We start from the raw sequence: 24,914 nt of genomic DNA, 5'->3' as shown, positions 1-24,914 counted from the left end.
GCTCAGCTTTTATGTTTATGTTTATTATTTATATTGCGCTCCAGGTACCCAAAGGCTTAAGGGCGCAGACAACAAAAAACAAACAATACAAACAAATCTTACGTGAACAGGAAGCAGGCACATTATGTATCAATAACAATGTGGAAAACATACAACTGCAGAAAAACAAAGGAGTAAAGAAACCTCCTTAAGCCGAGGGAATAATCAAATGATCAAATTGCAATTAGAAGATCCCTTCGAAATGTATTTACACAGTCTTAGGAAAGCGGGAAGGGAGCTGGTCCCACACCCCACTAAGACACAATCCTTATTGTCACACATGCTCCAATCTTTCAAGTCCATCCTACGGAGGATTTTGAGATCCGATATTCTGACCACACCTGGCCCTGTTCTCTGTCTAAGCCAAGCTAGGACTTTAAACTGCAGGGCTTCTTTGGGTTCATGACCATTAGCCTTGCTAATGTTAGTAATGATAAAGTTTCTTTGGTCCGAAACAAAGTTCTGAATGCTTGTGTCTTCTATTTTAGGCATCTGACATTTTCTCACACACAAGTTCTGGGAGGAACCAAGCTTGGAAAGGGCCGTAATCTGTAGAGGAGGTTTATGGGCCTCTAGGTCTGATTTCTGCGCAGCTGCTATAATGGCAACAGAAGGGTCTAAAATAGAGTTGGGCTTTGTAGTTATGCTACTTTTATTAATCTGGAGACTGTACGGTACCAGAATTTCCTTACTACTAAGGTCCGATTTTGAGGCCTTGTCTATTAGCTCTTTTTGAACATTAATTTGGCAGGCCTTTCCAGGTTATCTGTCCAAATCCCAACACTAGGACAGAAGGAATCATTTGTTTGTGAGGCTATATTCTTGCTCCGAGATCTAGGATCCAGAACCAGCTTGCTTAGTGATTCCACTAGGAGACCCAGATCGAAAGGGCTTGTACATAGCAGCAACTCCTTAGCAATACTGGCCATGAAATCCGGCCAGTGACAATTGCCCAGCGCTTCCAATGATTGGCCTCTTTGTGGAACTAAAAATCCTATGCATTGGTATGAAGGATGCACCTAATGGGCTCAGAGGAAGGGGCCAGAGTTCATCAGTGCAGTGGGTTTGATTGCTGCACTCATTACCAGCTTTCAACACTTATTTTATTTCATCCAATGTATGCATCAAAAATCATTAAAAGACTTCACAAGGCAATCTTAACATAGAGTTCCTACTCACATTTACATAGACACAGGAGTAAAGTGCTAAATATTACAAGCATTTCTTATTATTCGTTTATCATGCGTTATCCATCTGCAGCTACCTCCCGTTCTAGTGTGTAAGGGATTCACTTCATCTGAAATGTCTTGTCATCTCACTTGTTGCGCAGTGTATACATATTTACACTGCTCTTTTTCAAAATATGTTGACAGATTTGCCGCTCGGTCGCACCTGCCTCCAGAATTAGCAAATTACCTAGTCAACTCGCCCAACACCCTGCAGCGACACTGTGCTGGCAGATCCCGTGCTGTTGTGTTATGAAATTGATCCGGTCATGTCTTGTTCCACCTGTGCAACCCAAGCTTGCAACTTCTTACCAATCTGCAATGTATGTATCAAATTCCATTTTGTTATGCAATGCCGGAGCCCAGGCCTCAGACCCAGGACCCATAAGACCTAACGTGCACAGATGCCAGTTGCTCCCAGTCCTACCCGCACCCAATAGTTAGAACATCTCCTTGTCTTTTCTCCTCTCCTCCCCTAAGCAAATCCCCCACCCCCACGCTTTCCCTGTCAGAACCACGAGGGTGACTGGAGACCGTGCAAATGGCACTGATGTGCAGTATAAATGTCAACACCATAGCATAACATTTTGAGTGGGTGATATCCAACCCATAATCATCCAGTACTGCATGCATTATTTATATATAAACACTGTACACAGAAAATTACTCAAGTGAAACTTGCCCATGATGAGGGGGTATTGGAAATACAAAAAAGACGTCTAACTGAACCCAGTTGTAGACACCTGTGTCACCACGAACCATGTGGCTTGGATTCAAAATGGCATCCCACCTTTTCAAAGTTCTCCCCAGTATTCTGAACTACAAATCCTTAGTCCCAATCAGATAGCTGCAGGGATGCACATGACCACGTCTGCTTAGCAGGAAGCGTGTACCTGGCCCAGGCATTGCAAAGGGGGCGATGTGCCCCGAGCATGGTTGAGGGGAAGCTGGGGTGCAGATGCTGCGCCCGAGGAAGGTCCGGGAGAGGTTAAAGTGCCAAAGCGGACCAGCTGCAGGGAGGGTCTGCAAAGGCTATTGCACCGTACCATGGGAAGTGCCCACTCTTCCTTGAAAAGAAAAGGGGGCAAGGGAGCGATTGACTTTGGAGAAGGGACTGAGAATAAGGTGGGGGACAGACATCGGAGGGGGGCTAGCTTTGAAGGATGAGAGTGGAAAGAGGGGAAGGTTGGATAAGAAAAGTGTAGTGAGGAAGGAATTATCTCACCTCCGCATGGAGGATGTCCTATAGTTGGCGACCCACTACGGCTGCACATTTTCCAGTTGGGTATTTGGGTGCGCAGAGAAGTCCTTTGTTGCTGACCTCTGAGTTATAGCTGGGTGCAACCAACCCAAGAGGTGATACTCATCCCTTCTCCCTCTCTTTGTTGTGTCACCTACCAGGCAGAGATTTACATGAATGATATAAGTATGCTCAGAATGACTAACATGTATGTAACACTATTCACTGTGCAACCAATGTATCCTTACGTATATCTCTCTGCCCTTTCCACCTACACCCTACTGTCTGTCTAATTGTGCTCCCCTCACATGTACCTGGCTTCTATGTGAAACGGCGCCTCAATGCCTGCGGGTTGTACGTGCACTTTACAAATGAAATAAATAAAAATAAAAACAAGTCCCAGAAATCTGTGCAGGAGGTTCCTTACGAAGCAAAGAGTTATGGACTAAAAGCAGATGGAACTGCTTAATTGGTAGTAAAGCCTTTTCCCTGGGCTGCGGCTACTGGTCATCTTTTTTCAACCACAAGGCTGCTGTATTCACCTCTCCTTAGTGATCTGTGGGGGATCAGCAAAGAAGCGACTCTTCATGCACACTAATGTTTAGCCAGAGTCGGATTGGCCCCTCAGCCTTTCGTCAGCCCTTGGCCGGGCCGAAATCGTCCCTGGGGAGTAAGGGCCGGTTTCTGGCCATGCCTGGGCCGGTTTGGAAGAAAAAGAAACGTCTTATTTTTTTTTTATTTTTTTTTTCTCACAAAGCCTTTCATCCTTCTTAGGTCGATAAATGATTACCAACACAGGTTGGGTGACATTGTATGCATATTTGTTCTAGCGTAAGTGCTATACAATAACATATGACCATTTGGCCTTGGACGTCTGCTTGGATTCACAGTAATTTAGTGTACTTAGGAACAATGCTATTTGCTGCCACTTCCTGTTTTGTCAAGGGGTGAAAGGTCATGTTTCATCGCTTCCCGGGATGTCACTTTGGGGTAGGGTCAAATGACATCACTTCTGGTGATGTCATCAGAGGTCAAGGGTCGTGAGGCGAGGGGTGGGCCACTTTTTTTTGGGTGACTAGATATTCCAGCTTAAAGGGCACCGCAGAGAGGCAAACCCCGGCACTGGAAGACCGAGGTTTTCTCTACGCATCAGACTACATGCTCAAAGATAGTTGCGGGTTTAAAGCATTGGGTGACAGGCAGCAGAGACCCAATGGCCTAGGAAGGTCAGCAATTGGATGTACCGATTAGGAGCCACACTGCCCAAAGGGAACAACAAGTGACCTTTTGACCCCAGGTAGTCAGGTTCAAAATCGGTAAAACCCTCCTAAATGCAGGCAAATTGCCATTTTGCCCCTCTTGAGGTCTTTCAGAAAAATTAAGCACATTTTTCCAAAATGGCACTCCGACAAGATATACATTTGCTTCCTTTCAAGTCTACAAAAACTTGATGCTGAAGCCGTCCACCCATCTCTATGCCTTGCCTTAAATTTAAGCAAAATAAGAGAGAGGATACCTGGAAAATTTAGAATGAATTGTAACCACTGTCATTGCTCTGGGCAACTCTCCAGAGCATCATTCTATGCATGCCAAGCCATTACAGAAAGGGGAACAGCCATATTCAAATCAGGCTAGGCCCCATCCCAAAAGGGGCAGTCCAGTCCTAACTGCCTGGTTCATTCTGGGGTGGGACCAAGCCTGATCTGCATGTGGTCATTCCCCTTTCTGTAATGGCTTGGCAGGCGAAGAACGATGGTCTGGACGGTTGTCCAGAGCAATGCCAGAGGTCCAGATTAGTTCAAAACCTTCCTGCCATCGCCTCTTTTCTTTTTCTTCAGTCTTCCCGAGTGGGGCAGGTATGCCGAGATGTGGGGCACGTGCCTTCTCTGCCCAGAGATCCAAGCTACACCTCACTGATTACATCAAGTGAGGCCACACAGGTCTGGCGTTGCTTGTGGTCTCTTGCAGAAGGGTTGTCACTGAGCAGTTTGGGCTGGACTGCCCCTTTTGGGGTGGAAACAAACTTGACCTACATATTGGGTTTCCCCTTTCTGTAAATCACAATGGCCATCACCTCTTTTGTTTCCCTTACATTTAACCAATATATGATTCAGAAGTTCAGAAGAGAATGGTCCTTGGTCCATCTGTTCCTCCATTTGACGCATGTTCAATGAAAAATACTTAGAAATGTAGTTACATTTATGTGCAGCATGCTACCTTATAATTTCTTCAGCAAGCTATACTGACAATTCTTCAATGGTATCGAGAAGCCGGCTCATGCCGTTCCCTTGTAGCAAGTCCTCCACAAAAGCTGCACTGACACCCCAGGGAACCTTTGTTAGTGGCGTGTTGTCTTGGTTCTGAATTGCTGTGGGGTTTGATGACATATGTGTGGCAGATGGTCAAGGCACACTCCTATATGGGTGCAGTGGAGCCCTTACACAGTAAGTCATCAACAATCAAAAACGTGCATGAACAAGAATCTCTTGAGGTGCTTCCTGAATGTTAGGCAGTTCACTTAACGCCTTGCATGCTCAGGTAGATTGTTCTATAGCGTAGCCACCAACGTACTCCACACACTGGGAGACATTCTATTTGGATTCCCCGGCCCGAGATGGTAGGGTGATGGGCTCATTTAATGTTGTGTTTATACGGAGGGGGCGAGAGGAAGCGTGTAAAGAGAAACCAGCCTTCTTTGAGCTAGGACCGTTACCAGCGGTCCAGTTTCCAATTTTCCCTCATGGGCCAAGATACGGGAACAGGTTATTGCAATGTAAGTGTAGGATTTCTTCAAAAAAACAATCATTGTCTTGCTTCCATCAAGCAAATGGATTAGGGTAGACCAGTGAACAGTTTCCCAAAGCAGTGGACAGAGAACAACTGTTGGCTCTTGTAGTATTGGTCCTATCAGAACATTGGCAGAATGGATGGTTTTGGTCCACTGGCCTGAGTAGAGGAATAGCTTAAAGTTATTGGGATCACATTGGTCCGGTTCATGGAGTTGGTCTAATCATCCACAAGCACTCTGCTCTGTGGGGACGCATAGATTTCCTGTTGTTAAATGGGTACACAAGGCCTCAAACAGATTATCCAGGTTCACGGCCTCCGTTACCAATAATACACAGAAGATGTGCAACAATCCACCATGCACAGTTGACTGCAAAAGACTCAAATGTGGGTGAGCACAAAATGGCTGCTCCTCAACAGGGCTACCAGAATGCTACACCCAAATGGAATGACTCATTAGACCCTAAGCCATTGCTTGTGCCATTGAGTCAATGGCAAAAGCATACCCCTGTACCAAAGGCTTGCAAACTGCCGCCACCATGTACTGAGCGGCATGAGCCAATCTACTATCGTGACATCTCTCCTTAGACGAATTCTGCCTTTAATGGAACCTCTGCAAAAAACGCTCCTTTCAACAATGTTTTACCCCTGAGGCTCTATTGGGCCAGTACTGGAAATGTTTCATGCCCCTGTGACATCACTTACCAGATTGCAGACATTTGCCATTAAGCACTTGATTTACCTCTGAATTTTAAAAAAGAGGCCATTTTCTACCACCCCTGTGCGATCTTCATTGGCTGCCAGTTTATGAATACAGTCCACAGGCTTCTTTCTTAAAAGCACTGTGCATTGGAGGAGGGGTCAAATGTAATTCTACCCTTACACACTGCAGTGCCACATTCGGATGCCCTCAATTTTCTATTTATTTTATTTATCTGCGCTCCTCGGCTTCTGCACTTTCCACTCTCCCCCTTCCATGCACTTTTTCCCTTTTCCCTTTTCCATGCACTTGCGCGTTCTCAATGTCACTGGGCCTAGTAAGATCGTTTTTATGTTGTGCTGTGTTCTCCCTTGTTCCCCTCCCTTGCCTAGTCGCGCTCCGAAACACTTGTGTACGAGCGCGATACAAATAAAATATCATATCATATCATAAGGTCTAGATAAAAGCAGAATGTGGGGAGGATGCTGACAGCTGATTATGCAGCATTCAGATAGCCCCTGGAAAAAGCTCAACTAGTGGTTGAGTTGCATTGTTCAAGGTCCCGCTCACTCATCACATCCACCGCTCCACACTTTGCCTTTTCCGAGTTTACACCCATGGCCTATAGCACAATATGAAACTCGATTACATAACCAGCGACCCCCCTTCCAGCAAGGCTCTAGCGAAAATATTGCCAACTAAAAGGTAGTCAGTGAAAAAATCATGGTGAAAATACCTTTTTACAGTGAAAGTCACCAAGAAAAATGCAATCAAAAAATGCTAATGAAAAGTAGTCAAAAATGCTGTGCTTTTAGGGTAAGGTTTAGGGGTTGCGGTGGTTGTAGCGAGCTTGCGATTACCTGCTTACGGTTAAGGATAAGGGGCTAGGTCAAGGCTAGGGGTTCGGGCTAGAGTAAAGAGTTTGGTTAGAATTGGGGTTGGGGTCAGGGTGATTGTGGAGCGCTGGTGTTGTTGGGGCTGGGTTAGGGGTCAGTGTAAGTGTTAGGGTAGGTGTTATGTTAAGGCTAGGGTTAACCGGGTAGGGGGCGTTGGGTTTGAGTTAAAGGAAGGGACTGTGAGGTTGGGGAGGGTTGGTGATGTTGGCCGGTGTTTAGGGTTAGGATAAACCTAAGGGTAACTGTATAGTAATTATTAGGGTAAGTGTTTAAAGCTGGGGTAAGGCTAAGCTTAGCATTAGAGCAAGGGTTTAGGGTAGGGTAATGGGTGTGGAGGTTGTACAGGGCTGGTGATGGGGTTGGAGTTGCGGTCACTGTTCATTTTCTATTTATTTTTTGTTTTGTATTGTCACGTGCACGTAAGATGCTTTGGAGCACTGAAGCACTAGGGTTAGGGAAAGCGCAAGGGTTACGGGTAGAAAAAGGGTTGCAGTTAGTGATAGGGTAAGGGTTACGGATAAAGTGACTGTGGAGTGCTGGTGATCGCCTGGCGTTTGGGTGTTTGAGTCATTATGAGGGTTAAAACATTGTTCTTTTGAGCATTAAACATTAGTTTTTTGGCATCCATAACACCGCCAACATGTTCACACTGTACATTGCTTACATAGAGTTACTACATTTTCAAAACTACTTTTTGCTAACCAGTTTTGAAAGGGCTACTTTTTCCTGGCGAAATCTTCCCCTAGACCCGCGTAGGCAGCATAGAGAGACTCAGATATAGTGGGTCTGAGAAGGAATAGCCACCAGAATCCCGGGAGCAGATTATCTTGCATGATGCACATGGAACCTATGCCTTATTGCACGCGCGAGAGTGAGTGCGTGCGTGCGTGCGTGAGTCAGTTATAGTGGGGCTGAGAAGGAATAGCCACCAGAATCCCGGGAGCAGATTATCTTGCACGATGCACATGGAACCTATGCCTTATTGCACGCGCGAGAGTGAGTGCGTGCGTGCGTGAGTCAGTTATAGTGGGGCTGAGAAGGAAGAGCCACCAGAATCCCGGGAGCAGATTATCTTGCACGATGCACATGGAACCTATGCCTTATTGCACGCGCGAGAGTGAGTGCGTGCGTGCGTGCGTGCGTGAGTCATTTATAGTGGGGCTGAGAAGGAATAGCCACCAGAATCCCGGGAGCAGATTATCTTGCACGATGCACATGGAACCTATGCCTTATTGCACGCGCGAAAGTGCGTGCGTGCGTGCGTGCGTGAGTCATTTATAGTGGGGCTGAGAAGGAAGAGCCACCAGAATCCCGGGAGCAGATTATCTTGCACGATGCACATGGAACCTATGCCTTATTGCACGCGCGAGAGTGAGTGCGTGCGTGCGTGCGTGCGTGAGTCATTTATAGTGGGGCTGAGAAGGAAGAGCCACCAGAATCCCGGGAGCAGATTATCTTGCACGATGCACATGGAACCTATGCCTTATTGCACGCGCGAAAGTGCGTGCGTGCGTGCGTGCGTGCGTGCGCGCGTGAGTCATTTATAGTGGGGCTGAGAAGGAATATCCACCAGAATCCCGGGAGCAGACTATGCCTTCGCTTTTGCGTGGTAGTGTGTGTGTTTGTGTGTGTGTGCGCAGCGGTGTGTGTGTGTGCGCGCGCGCTCCAGTTACATATACCCATACAAAGGAAGTTCAGCTCAAAGTTCATACACTAACGATGTTGTTACGACTGCTTTCCTTTTTCAGGGGGAAGAAGGAAGTGCAGGTCCAAAAGGTGAAAGTGGCGTAAATGGATTGCCAGGCGCAAAGGTACTGTGCATGCATGTTCATACAAGTCTCTGAGCTTGGAGGTCTTGATTTTAGGCCCTTCGTACATTGCATGTGAACCTCTCCAGCATTGATCCATTCGCATCCATGTATTCGTATTCTGTCCCTCACCCTTGTATGCATGTGCCAGGGGACCACCCCGATGTTGATGGTGTGCCATACAAATATCCTTTAACATGAACATTAACCTATCAATTAGTTATTGCCTTAGTCTGAATTGCTGCAGACACATGGCTTGGGTGTATCCGGCTGGATGCCAGGGGGTAACGAGTATTTCGGGAGTCACTAAGAGCCTGGATCTTCTGTCTGGCTTTCACCGGGCACTAGTTCCTTCCTCACTAGCCTCTGTGAAGCCGCTCGGCTGTGGTACCTCTGGTTAAGGTGCCTGGTCCTATAGGCGCATTCAGCTTTTTGTGGTTTGCTGTGTCCCAGGGCGTGTGGATCTTTGGACCGTGATCTGGGATTCCGTTGGGTTTGTCTGATCCTTCTTGAGGTCGAGGAGCAGCTCTACCATGTCTTGTGCGTCAATGATTTGACGGTGACCTTAACGTGCCACCAGATGTTGACTTGGGCGTCATATCCTGTTCCTGGTGGACTTCATGGGTTCCAGGTCCAGTGCGTGTGCGGCTCACTGGGTGAGGCAGCATGAACTGAAGAGGGAGAGTTTAGGAGACATGACTGACAAAAAGGGACAGATCTTGCAGGGAAACGGTGACAATTCAATCAGAGGGTACACGAGTGAAGATTTAAGGACTAATGCCCGTAGCCGCATTAAACATCTAGATGTGACTTAGCCATGTATCCATCCACGTGTAGTCTTGGTTACTTCACAACAGCGCACCTACGCTCTTGGACTAGTTCATTAAATAGTTGGCTGCGTTGGCTGCAGTATCCCTGTTCTTTTCTTTTTATGTAATCCCACCCCCATCACGCCCCTCCACTCCACCCTCATTCCTTCCACCATTACCCTTTATCCCCCCTGTGTAGGAGGGGTAAATGGAACGGCCGAGGCCAGCATTTATTCTACTGGCTGCTTGCTCACTTGGTACGTAAAATAACTATTATTTCATCAGTGAAAGGTAGATGGCATTGGGCCTCATTACAACTTCCGCAGTGCGGTAAAAAGGTGGCGGTGAATCCGTTAGTGCCTCTTTTTTGCTGGTAAATCATTTACTGCCGCTTTCACCGCACTGCAAATCTCCAGGCTTGGTAGTGGAGTGGAGGAAATACCTCCAGCATATTTCTGGAGATCTTTTGTCGCTGGAGTCGTTACTCCACAAAAAGTGGTGGATTTACCACAGGTGGAATTATCACCAGCATTATGGAGTTGACGGCAATGGCTAACCCCCGTGGTCAGTATCTAAATATACAGCAATGAAGGATACATAATAAGTGACCATTTCTTCTGGTCCAATAATGCCATTGAGGAGTTCTGGTGACATAAGTGTCTCTGTTGACATTTAAAGAGGGACCATGAACAATGGAGAAGTCGAGGAGTAGCCACGATGCAGCAGAGAAGGTGGCAGCTCTTGTCTGAAGTCTTAGTCTTGTTTATGGAGCTCAGTGTCCTCGATCAGGCCACAGGTGGCCTATGGGATTGATTTCACAACCTCAAATATGTTGTTGGGGTGTCTGACTTCAAAGGTTAAAGCCCGAGAGGAGGACCTTGGCTTAGATTAGCCTATTTCTGCCAGTCCGTTCTCTGAATGCAGGTCTTCGAGGCCAAGCTCTTCCCAGCCGGTCAACTTGCTTCTTTTCTATAACGTTTTCTTCTTGTGGCGAGTTGAGGCAATCGGCTGGGATTCTCGCAGTTTCTGAATATGTTCACTTCTAAGATCCGCCCACGCAAGATGGCGGCTTCTGCCCGTGCTCAGAGCAAATGTGGCTGGGATGCTCCACTGCCATCGGGACTGCTCAACACGCTTTCCAGACACATGGCCACACATTCCAAAGTGCTTGCAGTGATCTGACTCTAGGTGGCAGAGGCACTCTTGAAACATTCTCTATTAAAAATCCTCTGGCAAAGAAGGTTTCACTGTTTTGACACGGTCTGCGCTCAATAAATACACTAATATTATTATTAATGGACAAAGGGCCGATGCCCACTGGATGTTTGGATGACAGTTGGGTGCTTTTAAGTTAAGTTATTCAAAAAAAGCCTATCCAAGTTCCTTAAACTAGGGTAATCCTGCATTGCCACCATGGGGTCAAACAGAATGTGTTTCTCCAAAAGCAATTCAGACCAATCCGCTAGTCTTCCTGGTGGGAGGATGGACTTGACGCAACGTTCTTACAGAGACGTAAGTGCAGCGTTGGGTCTTACTGTCTCCAAAGACAAAAAGTCTGGGTTGGACTCAAAGGTCAAACCACAAATATTAATGGAACTCATAGGATTGTGGTACCAGTTTGTAAGTGGTCTGAAGAAAGGGTCTCTTTCTAAAAAGAGACCTTGCATTTGCCTTTTTGATCAGAGATTGCTTAACTCCATTGCATAAACACAAAGATCCATTCTCCCTCAGATTTCTGCTGGTTGGAGGTGCCACCCCCGACCCCCACTTGTGAGAAGAGCATGCACTCTCTACTTGATTGACAAACACTGATCTAGCTCGAAGAACATGTTTTCAAAAAAGTTCAATTCGAATTCTGAACTAGGCTGTTGGCTCCAAATGTGTACCAAAGTGTGGAGCTCCAACCCTGCTGCCGCCCACTCCTGTACAACTTGTAATTGTGTGTAGTCCAATGCAGCTTTACTTCAAAAGGCCCACCAGGCTGGTCCCAGCACAAGGATACCTTCCTCTATGTTGGAAAGCATGGAGTGCCACGGATCCTCGTTGCACCAGGTCTCCACTTTGCATTGCAGATGCAGGAGTACAGCTGCAATGACTGGCATTGTTGGCATAGCCTCCACAAATGGGTTTTCAAGGCAAAAATCCAAGGGCGCCGCTTCAGGAAAATAGATCTCCTACTAGAATACTCATATGTGCTGCAGAACCTCTTATGATCTCACAGACGTAAATCTGAACTATGGATTGCCATATGAGTCCAGGAATAAAAGAATGTTCTACTTTCAATATGTTGCATTCTTGCATTCTTTGTGTGCCTGCCCCTTTCTCCCTCTGGGAATGCAATCTCAGGCCATACTCAAGGTTGCCCCATTGGAAGTTCCTTTCCACCGAGCCCCAGAACCTTTAAGGGTTGCTTGGATTTTCTTGGGTTTAACGCGATGTGGATCTAAAAGGCTGAATGCGTGATTCAGTTCTGGCGGGCCACTCTCCACCACATCTCTGAACAGGACACCGAGGCTGCACGGGGGGAGCTATGTTTAGCTTGTGTGAGCCTCCATGAACCAATGCCTCCCGTGCTGCCTCCACAGGCTTAGTGCAGCCCCTGGTCCCCATACACAAAAAGGTAGCTCTAGTGACCTGGCAGGTGACATGGCTTACAATGGAACAAGGGGTTACCGCCCCAGGGTAACTCCAGCTATTCAGTGGACGATGCTCCAAAGGAACATCTGTATTGGAAAGAAGGAAGAAGGCCCCGGCACATGGCTTCTAATGCCAAGGAAATGACCATCCTCTCATAAGGTAAGAAAATCACCCCTTCCCCCAAGTATTATAGTTGACGCTGCAACTGTGTAAAGTTTTGACAATACATTGCAGCGTACACATATCTGACTGGCAGAACATGGAAAGATTCCTGGAATGTGGAAGCTCTCTGGGACCCAGCACACCTGCAGTGCCCACCCTCAGTGATCACAGGGGATGAATGCAAGTAGCTCTGTGAAGGCGTCTGTTGACTTGCCTTTGGTACGATCTGGATTGTTGTCCTTTGCCCGGATTCCCCGTTTGTTGTTGCTTTAGAGATTGGGCAGTATTAACTACCCGCCAGCCGCGACATACACAACGATCCGGCGGGATGTGGCCTGTTGCGGGGCCTGCGCATGCCCCTTGCACCGTGTGCATCTTCTCCGTGCCTCACGCTGGGATCCCTACTTTTCGCCTCTTACGCTCTGTGCAATGCGCTGCGCATACCTTCCCCTAGTTTCTCCTCCACCTGTCTGCGCCCCATGTTGTCGACGAGGTGCAACGTGCTTATGGGCAAACGTACAGACGCCGGTGAGAAGCCACGCGGTTCAGAGCGGGCGGAGCTTGCGCCATTAGCCTTCTCTGTATATTTCTGGACTGCATGCTTCCTGTTGGCTTACTTTGCAGAATGCTAGGTCACACAGGGTTCCCTAAAGCTGTAAAGAGAGGATTGCCTTAAATTTCGCATTATCAATTGACTGCATTTCTGAATTCTCTCCCCTAAGAGCACTGCATATTGATAAGCATTCAATGTCTATGGTCCATCGCAGAACATCAGACGAAATGTGTTCTTTGTAGTTTGTCATTGTTTTATTTGCTTTATTGATCAAAATGAATCTTTTGTTCCAGTAACTGTAATGTGTGGCTGATGAAATGCTGTTTTTTTAGGGTGAATCTGGGGAGAAGGGAGAAGAAGGCGCGTTGGGCTCAAGAGTAAGTAGAATTTACGCTGTTTTCTCCTCTTTTCGGCTGTCTTTAACCTCTCTGAGTCTGACACTAACAGCTGAAATATCTTGTCCTCAATTAATCCTGACAGAGGAACGTATGGAAAAGCCATGTAATGCATAGACGGGCCTAGCACAACAAAATGTGCCTCCTCTGCACAGATTGCAAAACTGCGCGTCGATTCTCGCGCGACTTTCGGAAAGAAGAGGACTGGGGTATTCCTTCCTGTGTTCATGTATCTAAAGGGGGCTGGGTGTACTGCCCTGCTGCAAAGCCCTCTGCTAACCCTAGGGGGTGTGGCTGTTGTAGCCAGGGGGAGTAAGCTAAGTGGTGTGGTGGGGAATACAGGAGCTTGCGTGGGTGAGGCGGGGTGGAGCTACAGGGGCTGCCTGGAGTAATACACAGTGTGAACCTTGCCAGAGTCGTGCAAGCTGCCGTCTCCTATTCTGATGGCTATAAATGCCAAAATGCTTCTACCCCCTGGTCGAACACCTCATTTGCGACAACCGCACCCTACAGCAATCTCATTAAAGTGGCAGCCATTTTGGAAAGCTAGCACCCTCCATACAATCAACAACGGTTTGCTATTGTAGGCTTTAACTTTATAAAATGGTCAATAAGCAGGAGGCCGTAAATTGATCGAACAATTTTCCATATTGAAAATAAAATAAATGATAACTACTTATATGAAGGGTATTTTCATGATAGTATTAGATTTTTAAAAATACTAAACTGAATCACGTTTGCAGATCTGTAAGCTGGTGTTGCACACTAAGAAACACCCTTTTTTCCGATTTCTCTTTTGAAGTCAACAGAAGGTAAAGATGGCTGCCGCGTTCCCATGTACTTTTTGGCTTTTCACATTTCTTTTTCAGGTCGTTCGTAAATAAGTGCTGGGGCAGTGCCTTATGCTTTGAATGGCACCGCTTTGTCTTGTGGAGTCAGGCTGCTCTGTATTGCTGGCCTACCAAAAATGGGGATCTTGACAGCTGATACGGAAGCCACAGTGGAGGAAATGACAACCATGGGCAAGGTTAGGAAGACCGCTTCCCCCAGCCTCTACCCATCAAGGGCCTGGTTATCGTAAAGCCCATAGCAAAATGATTGCAGCTCACCCCCAGCTACACCAACACTCAACAACTACTGTGATTGTGGCACCAGTAAAAACCTGCCCCTCTTCTCACCGCCAGCTTTGAGTCTAAATAAGCAGGCCCGCTGGGGAGGCTAGGCGCGCGCATGCTGCTCCGGGAGCGGGCTCACTGGAGCCTTAACAACACGCACACTTGAATCCAACGAGGAACAGGGACCTCCCTGGCAATGTAACCAAGCCTGCTTAAAGCTGCACTCTGCGCTCCCACCAAGGTGCCCTCTGAGAGCACTGTGTTCTGAGCAGGGGCGCCGAGTACGCGGGTGCTCCGGGGCCAAGCCCCCCACCACCCCGCCAGGAAAGGCCATCTGCGTACCGGGAAAGGCCATCTGCATAAGAGTCCCTATACTTTCCATGGGAGTTGGGCTCTGGCATCTCCTGGGTGCTCCTGGATCCGAGACTGCTCAACACTACATTAAGCCTGCTCATATGTTTACTCTGAGTGGCTGAAAGCGGTAGTCTGAACCTGCACAAAACCGTAATCTGAACTTGCTTCAGCTGTACTCAAGGATGCTGAAAAATTTGCTTAAAGCGGTATTCAGCCAGTGCTCGCTGAAAGCTGCCATTGAGTCCCTGCAAAGGTGTACTCCGAGCGGCTCAAACCTGCAATGTTCTCTCTGATTCTGCTCGGAGATGTGTTCTGAGCCCGCCAAAACATTAGCTTACGTCCTGCTCAAACATATGCTGAGAGCCGCCTTAATGTGACATGCTCATTCTGTCGAAAGTACTCTACTGCTAAAAAATAATGTACGAGCAGCAAAGACTTACACTATTATTGGGAAATCGGAACAATTCTTTTGCGAGGGCTGGATTAGACTCTTGCAAAGCCCCACCGACCTTTCAAATGCACTCACCTGTTCTAATTTCCTTATTGGGTAGTATGCCTCTCTAAGTTGCTCATAATTGCATTCAAAACATGTTAGTGGCGCTCTGATCTAGCTCAAAGCAGGACCCTTCTCCTGCTCCTGGCAGTCATCTTTTGCTGTCCCGAGGCTTACTCTCTGTTCTCTCCTCCTCTCCCTTTCTCCCTTTTCCTATCTCCTCCCCTCCTTCCCTTACTTTCTTCTATGCACTTACTCTATCAGAATTGTCCCAGGACTAAGTATGATAGCAACCTCGTCTGTCTCCTCCCACCTCTCCTTACTCGTTTCCCCCCCAGATCTCCCTCCAGCACTATATGATATGTCGTTAGGCCTAGTATGATAGTCGCTTGTTTTGTTCCTCACCTCCCTTTCTGCACCCCTCTCCCTCACCTTTTGTTTTTCTCCGGCTCTACCAGAAATGTTGTCAGGCCTAGTACTGTAGTCGCCTGTCTGTTTCCATTTCCTTCCCACTCTCCCCATCCCTTCCTTATCTATGTCTTAGCTCTTGCACTATCTGAAATGTCGTCAGGCCGAGTGCGATAGTTAATTTCACATCCTTACTGTTTATGGCCTGTAAGAATGTCTTTGTATTTTCCCTTGTTCCCTCCCTTGCCTTGAAACGCTTTGAAACACATTGTGTATAGGCGCTATATAAATAAACAATCATATCCACATCCCGATGAAAGCTGTTCTTTCACTCTGTTGAAAGTAGTGTCCTTTGTCACAAAGTGACCATAGGCTCGTAGTACAAAAAGGCTTGCCTTGCAGCAATCAAGGCCACATTAAAAATGCCAGTTTGCCGCCATGGGAAGACATAGGGCAGCGGATATGGCCAAGGAAATGTGCACAAGATCACACAGTGAGCAATATGTATCAAACAACATGCACGCAGGAACCAAGAAATATGCAAGCTAACCCGAGGCTGTGCAAGTGGAATGTGATACAAATATATGAAAAGGGATGCGGGGTGAGTACTTAGAAACTCCTTATGATTACAATGAATGTCTGCAAGCTCCTCACCCACAGTTGCTGTTACAGGCACTGTCAGCGCTAAGCCCACATAGAGGACAAGCAAAGACAGGTTCTATGAGCGAACACCCTTGATGGTATTGTATAAGGTAACTGAAAGACAATACTCACGACAAAAAACACTGCCTGGAATGTCAGCAAAGCCCCAGAACCCCGCTGATCAAACAGGGACTCCGAAAGGCTGTAACAACAAAGGGAGGATAACTTAATACATAAGACACCTGACAAGGGACAAGGATGAATAGTGCTTACAGGATAGTGAGGAAAACATAGGCATTCACACAGGAGCTGGATAAAACAGCACACCACACCCAACAATCAATAAGGAACAAAGAGAGAAGTGCAAGGAAAAACCAGGAAAGACGCCAAGAGAAGGTCAAGGAACAGGAGCAGGGAACATGAAATTACAAGTGCCAAACCTCCCCCCCTCTCCACCCAGGCAAGGAGAGAAAAAAGATCCAAAATAGGAAATGTGTGAGGCTCTGGAGTGTCTAAAGGATCCAGGCTACTCTGCAGAACAGGGCAAGGTCAAAGGAATAAAGTACAGACAAACTGGGGTGCACAGGAAAAGCAAAGCACTGGAAAGTGATGACTGCAAAATAGAGGAAGACAAAGGGAATCCAGGAAGCACAACATACTAATAATCACATTCAATTTGTTACCCAGAACAAGAAATAAGGAACTAGAAACTGAGCATGTGAACCAGGAACAAGGGACTAGTCACAAACATGAACATTGCAACAATGAAAGCCTCAGTTTGCTTGAGTCTAAAGCTGGCTAACTTTCAAATCCCTTGGGTGTTCTGTTTGCTCGCACCTGCCAGTCACAGGTGCTCACCTTCCTCCACCTTGTCCTGCAAGGGTAGGGATGAAGTAGTCGGCCACGCATTCTGGGAAGCAAAGTCTTTTGGTTAAAGCAGCATAGTGGCTGCCAAAAACCTGCAATGTATCCAGAGGGGAAGTGTAATGGAAAACATGAATTTCGAGCTTCAAAATCTCTACAGCACAGTATCGTAAGCTTCAGAGGAAAGCCCAATAGGGGTCCTCCTCCTTCACTCTCCCCCTCTCCTGCTAACACCTTTGTTCTGCCTCAGTGACTGGTTGTCTGACTCCTTCTGAGTACTGCAAGGCTCCTGCCCCCCTTTCCAGTCCACACCCCCTTCCCTGCCCTTATAATGTTTACCCTCATCTCTGCATTCCCTGGCACTTGCCCTCTGGCCCCCCCTTAGCACTTGTATTGTGCCTCTTCCCTCCTTTCCCACCTTACCACTTCTCTCCACCCCCTCTCTCTCGCTCTTCTTGTTCTGAACTTGCATGATCCAAATGCCACAAGGCCTGGTAGGGCCGTTATTGCATCTTTCTCCCCTGTCCCACTCCTTTTTAGTCTTGTGGTGCCTTGGAACACCATTTGTTGTATCAGCGCCTTACAAATAACCAATACAATAAAATAAATAAAGAAACCCCACATCAGGCGCCAAGGAGCAGGAATGCGAGGGAAGGGAGGGAATCATGACATTCACTGTATATGTAGGCCAGCAGTCTTGTAGCAAGAACTTCAATGGGATAATCAGTCCATGAAAGTGTAGATTTATTAACAAATAAAATAAAATTAAAAATGCTGAAATAGCATAACCCAGTGACGATACTAGAAACAAAATATCCATGTAATCCAAATGCAGTGACCAAGGGATCAAGGAGAGATTGGACACCAAACCTTTATCTGACAAGTACTTTTTCAAAGTTCAGAAATGAAACTGGAGTTCACCCTTAGAAATAATGTACTTGGCTTCTATAGTTGGTTCTTCCCAACCTGATCTTCCTCCTCCTTCCCCTCGAATCTCATGAGTTCAGTGTGGTCAGTTATGTAAATGTCTCTGGGAATCTAGGGTGAGCAACACAGTCTAAAGGCTCCGCCACATGCGCGTTCCTCCTCCCACTCTAGGCTCCTCCCACTCAGGTGTTTCCATCTCCTAAGGCCTCTCCACTCCATTCCTCATGTGCCTCAGTATCTCTCCCCTTCAATATCAGATGTTTCCCCTTGCTTACGCTACTCGCCTTTCCAATGTCTCAACTTCTCCAAGCCTCCACCTGCTGTTCACCTTCTGTTCCTCTCCTCCCATCTGCTCTGAATGTTCACTTTCTCCCCCCCCCACAACTTTCTCCTCCAATCTCCACCTGCTGTTCATTCCCTGTGGGCACTTGTACTCACCTTGACCTGTTGTTTGCTTTTTCTTCCTCCCTCCATCCGACTGCTTCCTGCCACCTCATCCTGAGGTTTGTCTTCTCCTCCTTTCTCCTGACACCATCCTCCCACCTACATCTGATGTTATTCTTCTCTTCCTCCTTCCTCTCCCACTTCCACTCCATCTGCGGTTTGCCTTCTCTTCCTCGTTCCTCTCACACTTCCACTCCATCTGCGGTTTGCCTTCTCTTCCTCCTTCCTCTCCCACTTCCACTCCATCTGCGGTTTGCCTTCTCTTCCTCCTTCCTCTCCCACTTCCACTCCATCTGCGGTTTGCCTTCTCTTCCTCCTTCCTCTCCCACTTCCACTCCATCTGCGGTTTGCCTTCTCTTCCTCCTTCCTCTCCCACTTCCACTCCATCTGCGGTTTGCCTTCTCTTCCTCCTTCCTCTCCCACTTCCACTCCATCTGCGGTTTGCCTTCTCTTCCTCCTTCCTCTCCCACTTCCACTCCATCTGCGGTTTGCCTTCTCTTCCTCCTTCCTCTCCCACTTCCACTCCATCTGCGGTTTGCCTTCTCTTCCTCCTTCCTCTCCCACTTCCACTCCATCTGCGGTTTGCCTTCTCTTCCTCCTTCCTCTCCCACTTCCACTCCATCTGCGGTTTGCCTTCTCTTCCTCCTTCCTTGTGATACCTTCCTCCTACAGCCTCCTGATAGTCCCCTTTGCCAACTCCTTCCTCCCAACATCCTTATCCAACCTCCACCTGCCTCCACCTCACACTCCCTTCTTCATCAAATGAGTATTTAGCAGCCAACGCTGCTTACTACTCCACCACCATCTTGGTAACCTCTAACAGAAACAAAGGCTTTTGCAAAGTAGGAAAGCATTGTGCCAAACCTTCATTCAATCCGATTCGCCAGCAACTTAAGAAAAGTGTGTTGGACTGAACAACATTTTCCACTGGGAAAAAAACAAAAGCAGACAAATCATCGAATCAGCCTCCCGCAGCATGCACACTGCCCCCCTGCACCCTAGCATGCACACTGCCCCTCTGCACCCCAGCATGCACACTGCCCCTCTGCACCCCAGCATGCACACTGCCCCTCTGCACTGAATTATCTCCTCTCCCTCTGCCGGATCTTCTAAAAACACCTGTCTCCCCCAATCACAATGACAATATCATCCAGGCCTTAATCATTTAACAAGTGAAGAGCCCAGCACTCAATGCATTCCTCAGCATCACTAAATGCCTCCCTCATGAAGGGTCAGTCCTTGACACCCTCAAGACTGGTCTCATACAACCTCCTTTGGAACTACTGAGCCTAGACGAAGACGGACTGGCCAACTACTGGCGCATTACGAACCTCCTGATTATCAGCAAAATATTGGAAAAAGTAGTTGATAGACAAGTACTCAGCAGAAATCAACGACGACACCTCTTACATGACTATCAGTCGGGTTTGGCACCAAGTGTAGCATCAAAACAGCACCATCCAAATGGTGGGCGGTGCCCTCCAAATTATGGTTATGGGTGACTCATGCCTCCTCCTCCTCCTCCTTGACCTTTCACTGACGGGATGGAATTCAATGGCACTATCCGGAATTGGTTTACCTTCTACTCCTCGGGCGGACACCAGGCCGTCCATATGAACACATTGCATTCTAACCAACTCCCAGTTTCATGAAAAGTCCCCCAAGGCTGCATCCTTCCACTGATCCTCTTTAACCTTTACATGGAACCTCTCGAAACACTCCTCAAAGATCCCAACATAGCCATCCACAAATACATGGGTGTTATTCAGTTGTACATGAGACTAAATAGCCCACATGACATCACTCTTCCCCGCCTTTACGTAGCCATCATCAAGTCTTGGGTGTCAATTGCCTACCTCAAGCTTTAACCCTTTGGAGACTGAATTAATTCTCATCGTTCCCCCCGCTAAACCATAACTCGTCCAATGGCTCAATGATATGTGCCTAGAAGGATTTGATTTGCAACTGTGGGATTCAGCAAAATCCTTAGGCTCCACCGTTGACAAGCAGCCTCACCTTCCAGAAAAAACAAAGCCAAGAAGGCCCAAACAGCCTGGCTTCAAGTATCTACCCTTTGCAAAATCAAACCCTTCATCCTCCTGCAGGACCTTTGAACCGTTGTCATCCCCACCATCTGGTCTTGTATAATGATGGTGGAAATCCCCTCCTGGAATGTATACAAGTCACTCACTTGAATCCCCTAAAAGCAGTCCACCACATTGCAGAACATCTTATTACTGGTGCATGGAAATTTTACCAAATCACCCCGTCCATTGCAAACTACACTGGCTTTCTCTCGAGACCAGGTTATTGTTCAAGACTGCACTATCGTCTACAAAGCAGTCACGAGTAGCACACCAGCATACCTGACTGGTAAGAGCCACTTATCTGGTGGCACACGTTCCTCTCGCAGAAGATCAACCAACAGGCTCAAGCCGCAGCACGTCTGCAAAGAGAGGACCTGCAAACAATCCTTCTCTTGTCAAGCACCCACCTTCTGGAACTCCATCACTGTAATGGCTCAGAATGTGCCCACAATTCTCCAATTGTCCAGCAAAACCTGACAAGGACTAATCCTAACAGATGCACAGACTGATGCACAGACCCCAACTCACAGTACTGCACTACCTAAAAAGACACCAGCCCAAATGCTGGCCACCCACATCCTGTACAGCGTTCCACGCCTCATGAGCTAGGTCCGCACTTGAAACAATTCAATTAAAATACAATATATCTCCAAAACTCCACCTTCTAACTCCTTCTCCAAACTCCCACACTGCCTGTCTGAGTCACCACATTTATAGAGGGCATTGTTCCCTCCCTATGGGCAAGGTTCACTCCAACTGTGTGCAGATGGGCTTGATAATTGTTCCCTATCAGGGATTGGCTGACCACCGGTGAGCTAATGTGATAAGGCGACCCCCAGAGCCCATCAGAGACTTGTCTGCCATCTTTATTTAGGATTGGGACTTGAACCCAAACGGATTGCGTGTCCACTGCTCCTACTGCTTGCAGGTTCTCCCTCTCTAACCTGCTACATGGAACCCTGCTGCCCGTGAGTACATGGTGGGAGAATCCAGTCTTGCTCTAACAGGAAAGGGGGTGCTAGCTCTGGCTTAGAGAACAACACGCCTATGCAGGCTACTATGTCCCCCATTGTCTGAGGCATTCTACGACAGCTGCAGAATATTTGGTCAAGACTGTGGTCAATCCTCTGTGTAATTGTAGTGTATGTGGCAGAGGCAACAACACTTGGGGCCTCATTACGAGTATGGAGGCAGCCATGCCCTTAATAAGGGCATGGCTGCCTCCATACCGGGTTCCTTCAGTGAGGAATAACCGGGTCATTACGACTTTGGAGGAGCCGTTAATTCCTCCTTGAAGGAACCCATCCCCATTCCCATTCGAGCCCCGACAGGGCTCAATGGTAATGGGGAGGGAGCTAATACCGGGCACGTTAATAACGTCCCATTATTAGCTCCCTGTTCCACTTGCGGGACCCGCTAAGGGCGCCTGGTTTTACCAGGCGTCCTTACCGGGTCCCGCAAAGGGAACCTCGTAATTGCGCATCCCATAATGATCGGTGTTGGTCCCATACCAGCACCCTTCATTACGGGAGTGCAAGCCTCGTAATGAGGCCCCTGGACTTGATGTGCATTAAAAAAGCTATTAATGGACACCAGGAATTGCAAAGGTTCTAGGAGGGACTTTTAGATGTTGATTGTGCTCCCAAAGCTCATCAAGACTATCCCAGTATGTATTTGTGTTCAAGTCAGTGAGGGTGCATGGATTGGCCCGCCATCCAGGCAAGACTGTATACCAATTCCTCTCCCATTGAGTTGGTCTGTGACCTTTGAAAACACCCTCAGTAGTGACTTTAACCCAAACCGCAGTACCTACAACTGGAGTTAGCCCCTTGGTCAGAAAACAAAAACCTCTGATGTGCAGTTTGAGTCGGAACGTATGCATCCCGTCAGTCTATGTTCATGAACTGCGCTAATGACATCATCAGCATGATGGACTGGAGGCTCTCCTTCCTTAATGGCACGCTTTTGGCCAAACTGGTGGTGGTCTTCAAGTCAACCACTGGAAGAAAGGACCCTGGTGGTTTGGGCACCAGAAATATTATGGAGAACATACCCATTTGCCACTCCATCCAGACACTGGATTAATGGCCCTGTTGCCAAGAAAATCTAGACTATATTCTGACCTGCTTTTCCTGGTGCAGTAGCCATGCAGTAGGGACACTCCCTGATTGTTCGGGTGGAGCAGTGAACTTGAGTAACCATTGTACCCCGGATCCAGCATCCAACCGTCTGAGAGAGACAATGTTGTGAGTGACCTCCTGCTGGATAGTTCCTGTGAGAGGGAGACATCTCAATGTAGTTGAGGGGCTGTGACTGAATCTTAATGGCATCGCTGACCTTTCCTGAGAGGCTGCCACCTCAGGGTCAAATTCTACTCCCTACGGACCCACTTCAGGTAGTCCCAGAGCTCCCTACTGGACTGAACACGTCATCTGCTCTTTATAGCAGCAGGGTTTTGGGCTTGGCTGGACGGAATCATTTGCGATCTCCTGCCCCAAGCTTTATTATCGATGTCATTTTATAGTCCTAAGGGTTTGTAAGCAAAATTGGAACAGGATTGTTTTCAGTGCGGCTTCCCCCTTCCATGAACAGAGACAAAAATGCCTTCTTGCAGACAACTCGGACACACACACTAAGGTGATTGCCCACAATACGTCAGAGATACGATTTGAAGAGAACGCCATCTGCTTTTCAATTAACTACGGGTGTCCCTCTTGAGGGGCCATCAGTTTGTGTATGTCCTTGAGTAGAGACTGAGGTATCATCTGTAGATTCACCAGCAAGCACCACGGAGGTCCCAATCGCGCGTGACCATTTTAATTCCATCCCTGCCTTCTGGTCTGTGTGATCCACAGATACAGCCTCTTCAGAAGAACCTCGTCGGCATCCAGTAAAGCAAGGCAGGATGGTATCGGGAACGCTCCCTCAAATCCATGTAAGGAATACCCATTGGGCCACTCACTGGGCATGGTCATCCTTTAAGGGTCTCCTCATGCTTCATGAAGAATGCTCTTTGTCATCTGTAGAAGTGGGATACTTGCCGAGATGATCAGTTGGTGCCTGATGCGCGCGTCCCCTGTTGCCCGCGATGGAGAAATCATAGACGCAGAGGCATCTACTGACCCCAGGTTAGCCTCCATGAGGTGCCGCCTTGCTGTGTCCTATTCTATCTGTTACTCCCTTTCTACTAGAACTTAAATAAAGATTGGTGCCATCGACAGTAAGAGGTCAGGGGGGGGTGGTTGCATGGTAGTTGTAGGAATCAGCGGGAATAACCTTCTGTAAACAAGATTTGTCCATCTGCAATTAATGCCCAGTTGTTCCACTAAAATGGCCACTGTTAAAGCAGTAGTTGTAGGTTTTGCTAGTTTGGGGTCTGATACTGGAACAGCCACGGGAGAGGCCCTTGAGAACTTTCTGATGACTCCAGTTCAATCCGTCCATCGGCTGGAGAGTGGGAGCCAGAGGAACTGCCATATCTCCTCTCCGCATTGTGGTTTCTCCCCTCAATGAGAACTTTTCAGAACACTGCCTCATGTGGCCACATCCAACAGAAGAGGACACTGTCAGTATATGTATCTGCTTTTATGCCTTTATTTGCTCACTGCCAAGACTCATGTGCGTTAGTCTCCGAGGCCACCCATTGCACTTCTCCCCACAAGTCCCCCTTTACCATTGCAGTACCTCCATCTCTTCTGGTTGATATCAGAGCTTCACTTCAGTATCCATGTTTGTTTTGGCATGCATCTCATGGCGGCGCGCTGGCGGAATCCTTTCATTATTGACGGGGCAATGGTTGCCAGGGAGAAGAGGCAGGGTGCAAGAAGAACTCTGCGACCGAAATGGGAGGGGGTGGGAGGGCGTTGGCCCATGCTATGGATGAGAGCAGAGGTCTGGTGAGTACTCAACCACTATGGGTGTATTGTTAGATGTATTTCATCGTAGAGTAACCTAAAAAGAGTACACAACAATCAGTAATACCTACTCGAAGGTTGCAAAACCTTCAAGATTCCTGCCTCTGAAGGGATACAAGAGGAAGTGCTTTCTGGGAGCTTGGCTCTGGAGATCGGTAGGAGCCAAGAACATTTGTTTCTTAATTAAAGGCAACGGGGTGTCTGTCTCCAGGGGGTGGGTCAATCCCATGTGAGTAAAGATTGTGAGAAGGAGGAGGGTTGAATCGGGGGTACAACAGGATTGTGTTATTTATATAATTGCTTCTGCAGGTATATTTCTCTATTGATCATGCCTACAGGATGGAGTTGAATAATCTTTTAGTCAATGATACGCCTGGCACTGTCTGGTAGCCTTATCTGCCCCACTGTGATGGC

At 47.6% G+C, this 24,914-nt stretch overlaps 1 protein-coding gene across 1 annotated transcript in view; it reads left to right on the top strand.

Moving 5' to 3' along the window:
* COL23A1 (collagen type XXIII alpha 1 chain) overlaps positions 1–24,914 on the top strand; it is a 395,547-nt gene that overhangs the window by 254,703 nt on the left and 115,930 nt on the right. The window contains exons 11-12 of the mRNA XM_069652640.1: positions 8,637–8,699; positions 13,190–13,234. Coding sequence (XP_069508741.1) covers positions 8,637–8,699; positions 13,190–13,234 — 108 coding nt within the window. The remainder of the gene's footprint in view (positions 1–8,636; positions 8,700–13,189; positions 13,235–24,914) is intronic.

Source organism: Ambystoma mexicanum, chromosome 3p (genome assembly GCF_040938575.1).
Source record: "Ambystoma mexicanum isolate Mex_15411 chromosome 3p, UKY_AmexF1_1, whole genome shotgun sequence".
Taxonomy (NCBI): domain Eukaryota; kingdom Metazoa; phylum Chordata; class Amphibia; order Caudata; family Ambystomatidae; genus Ambystoma; species Ambystoma mexicanum.
The sequence above is the reverse complement of the archived record's forward strand: the minus strand, read 5'-3'. Positions and strand labels throughout refer to the sequence as shown.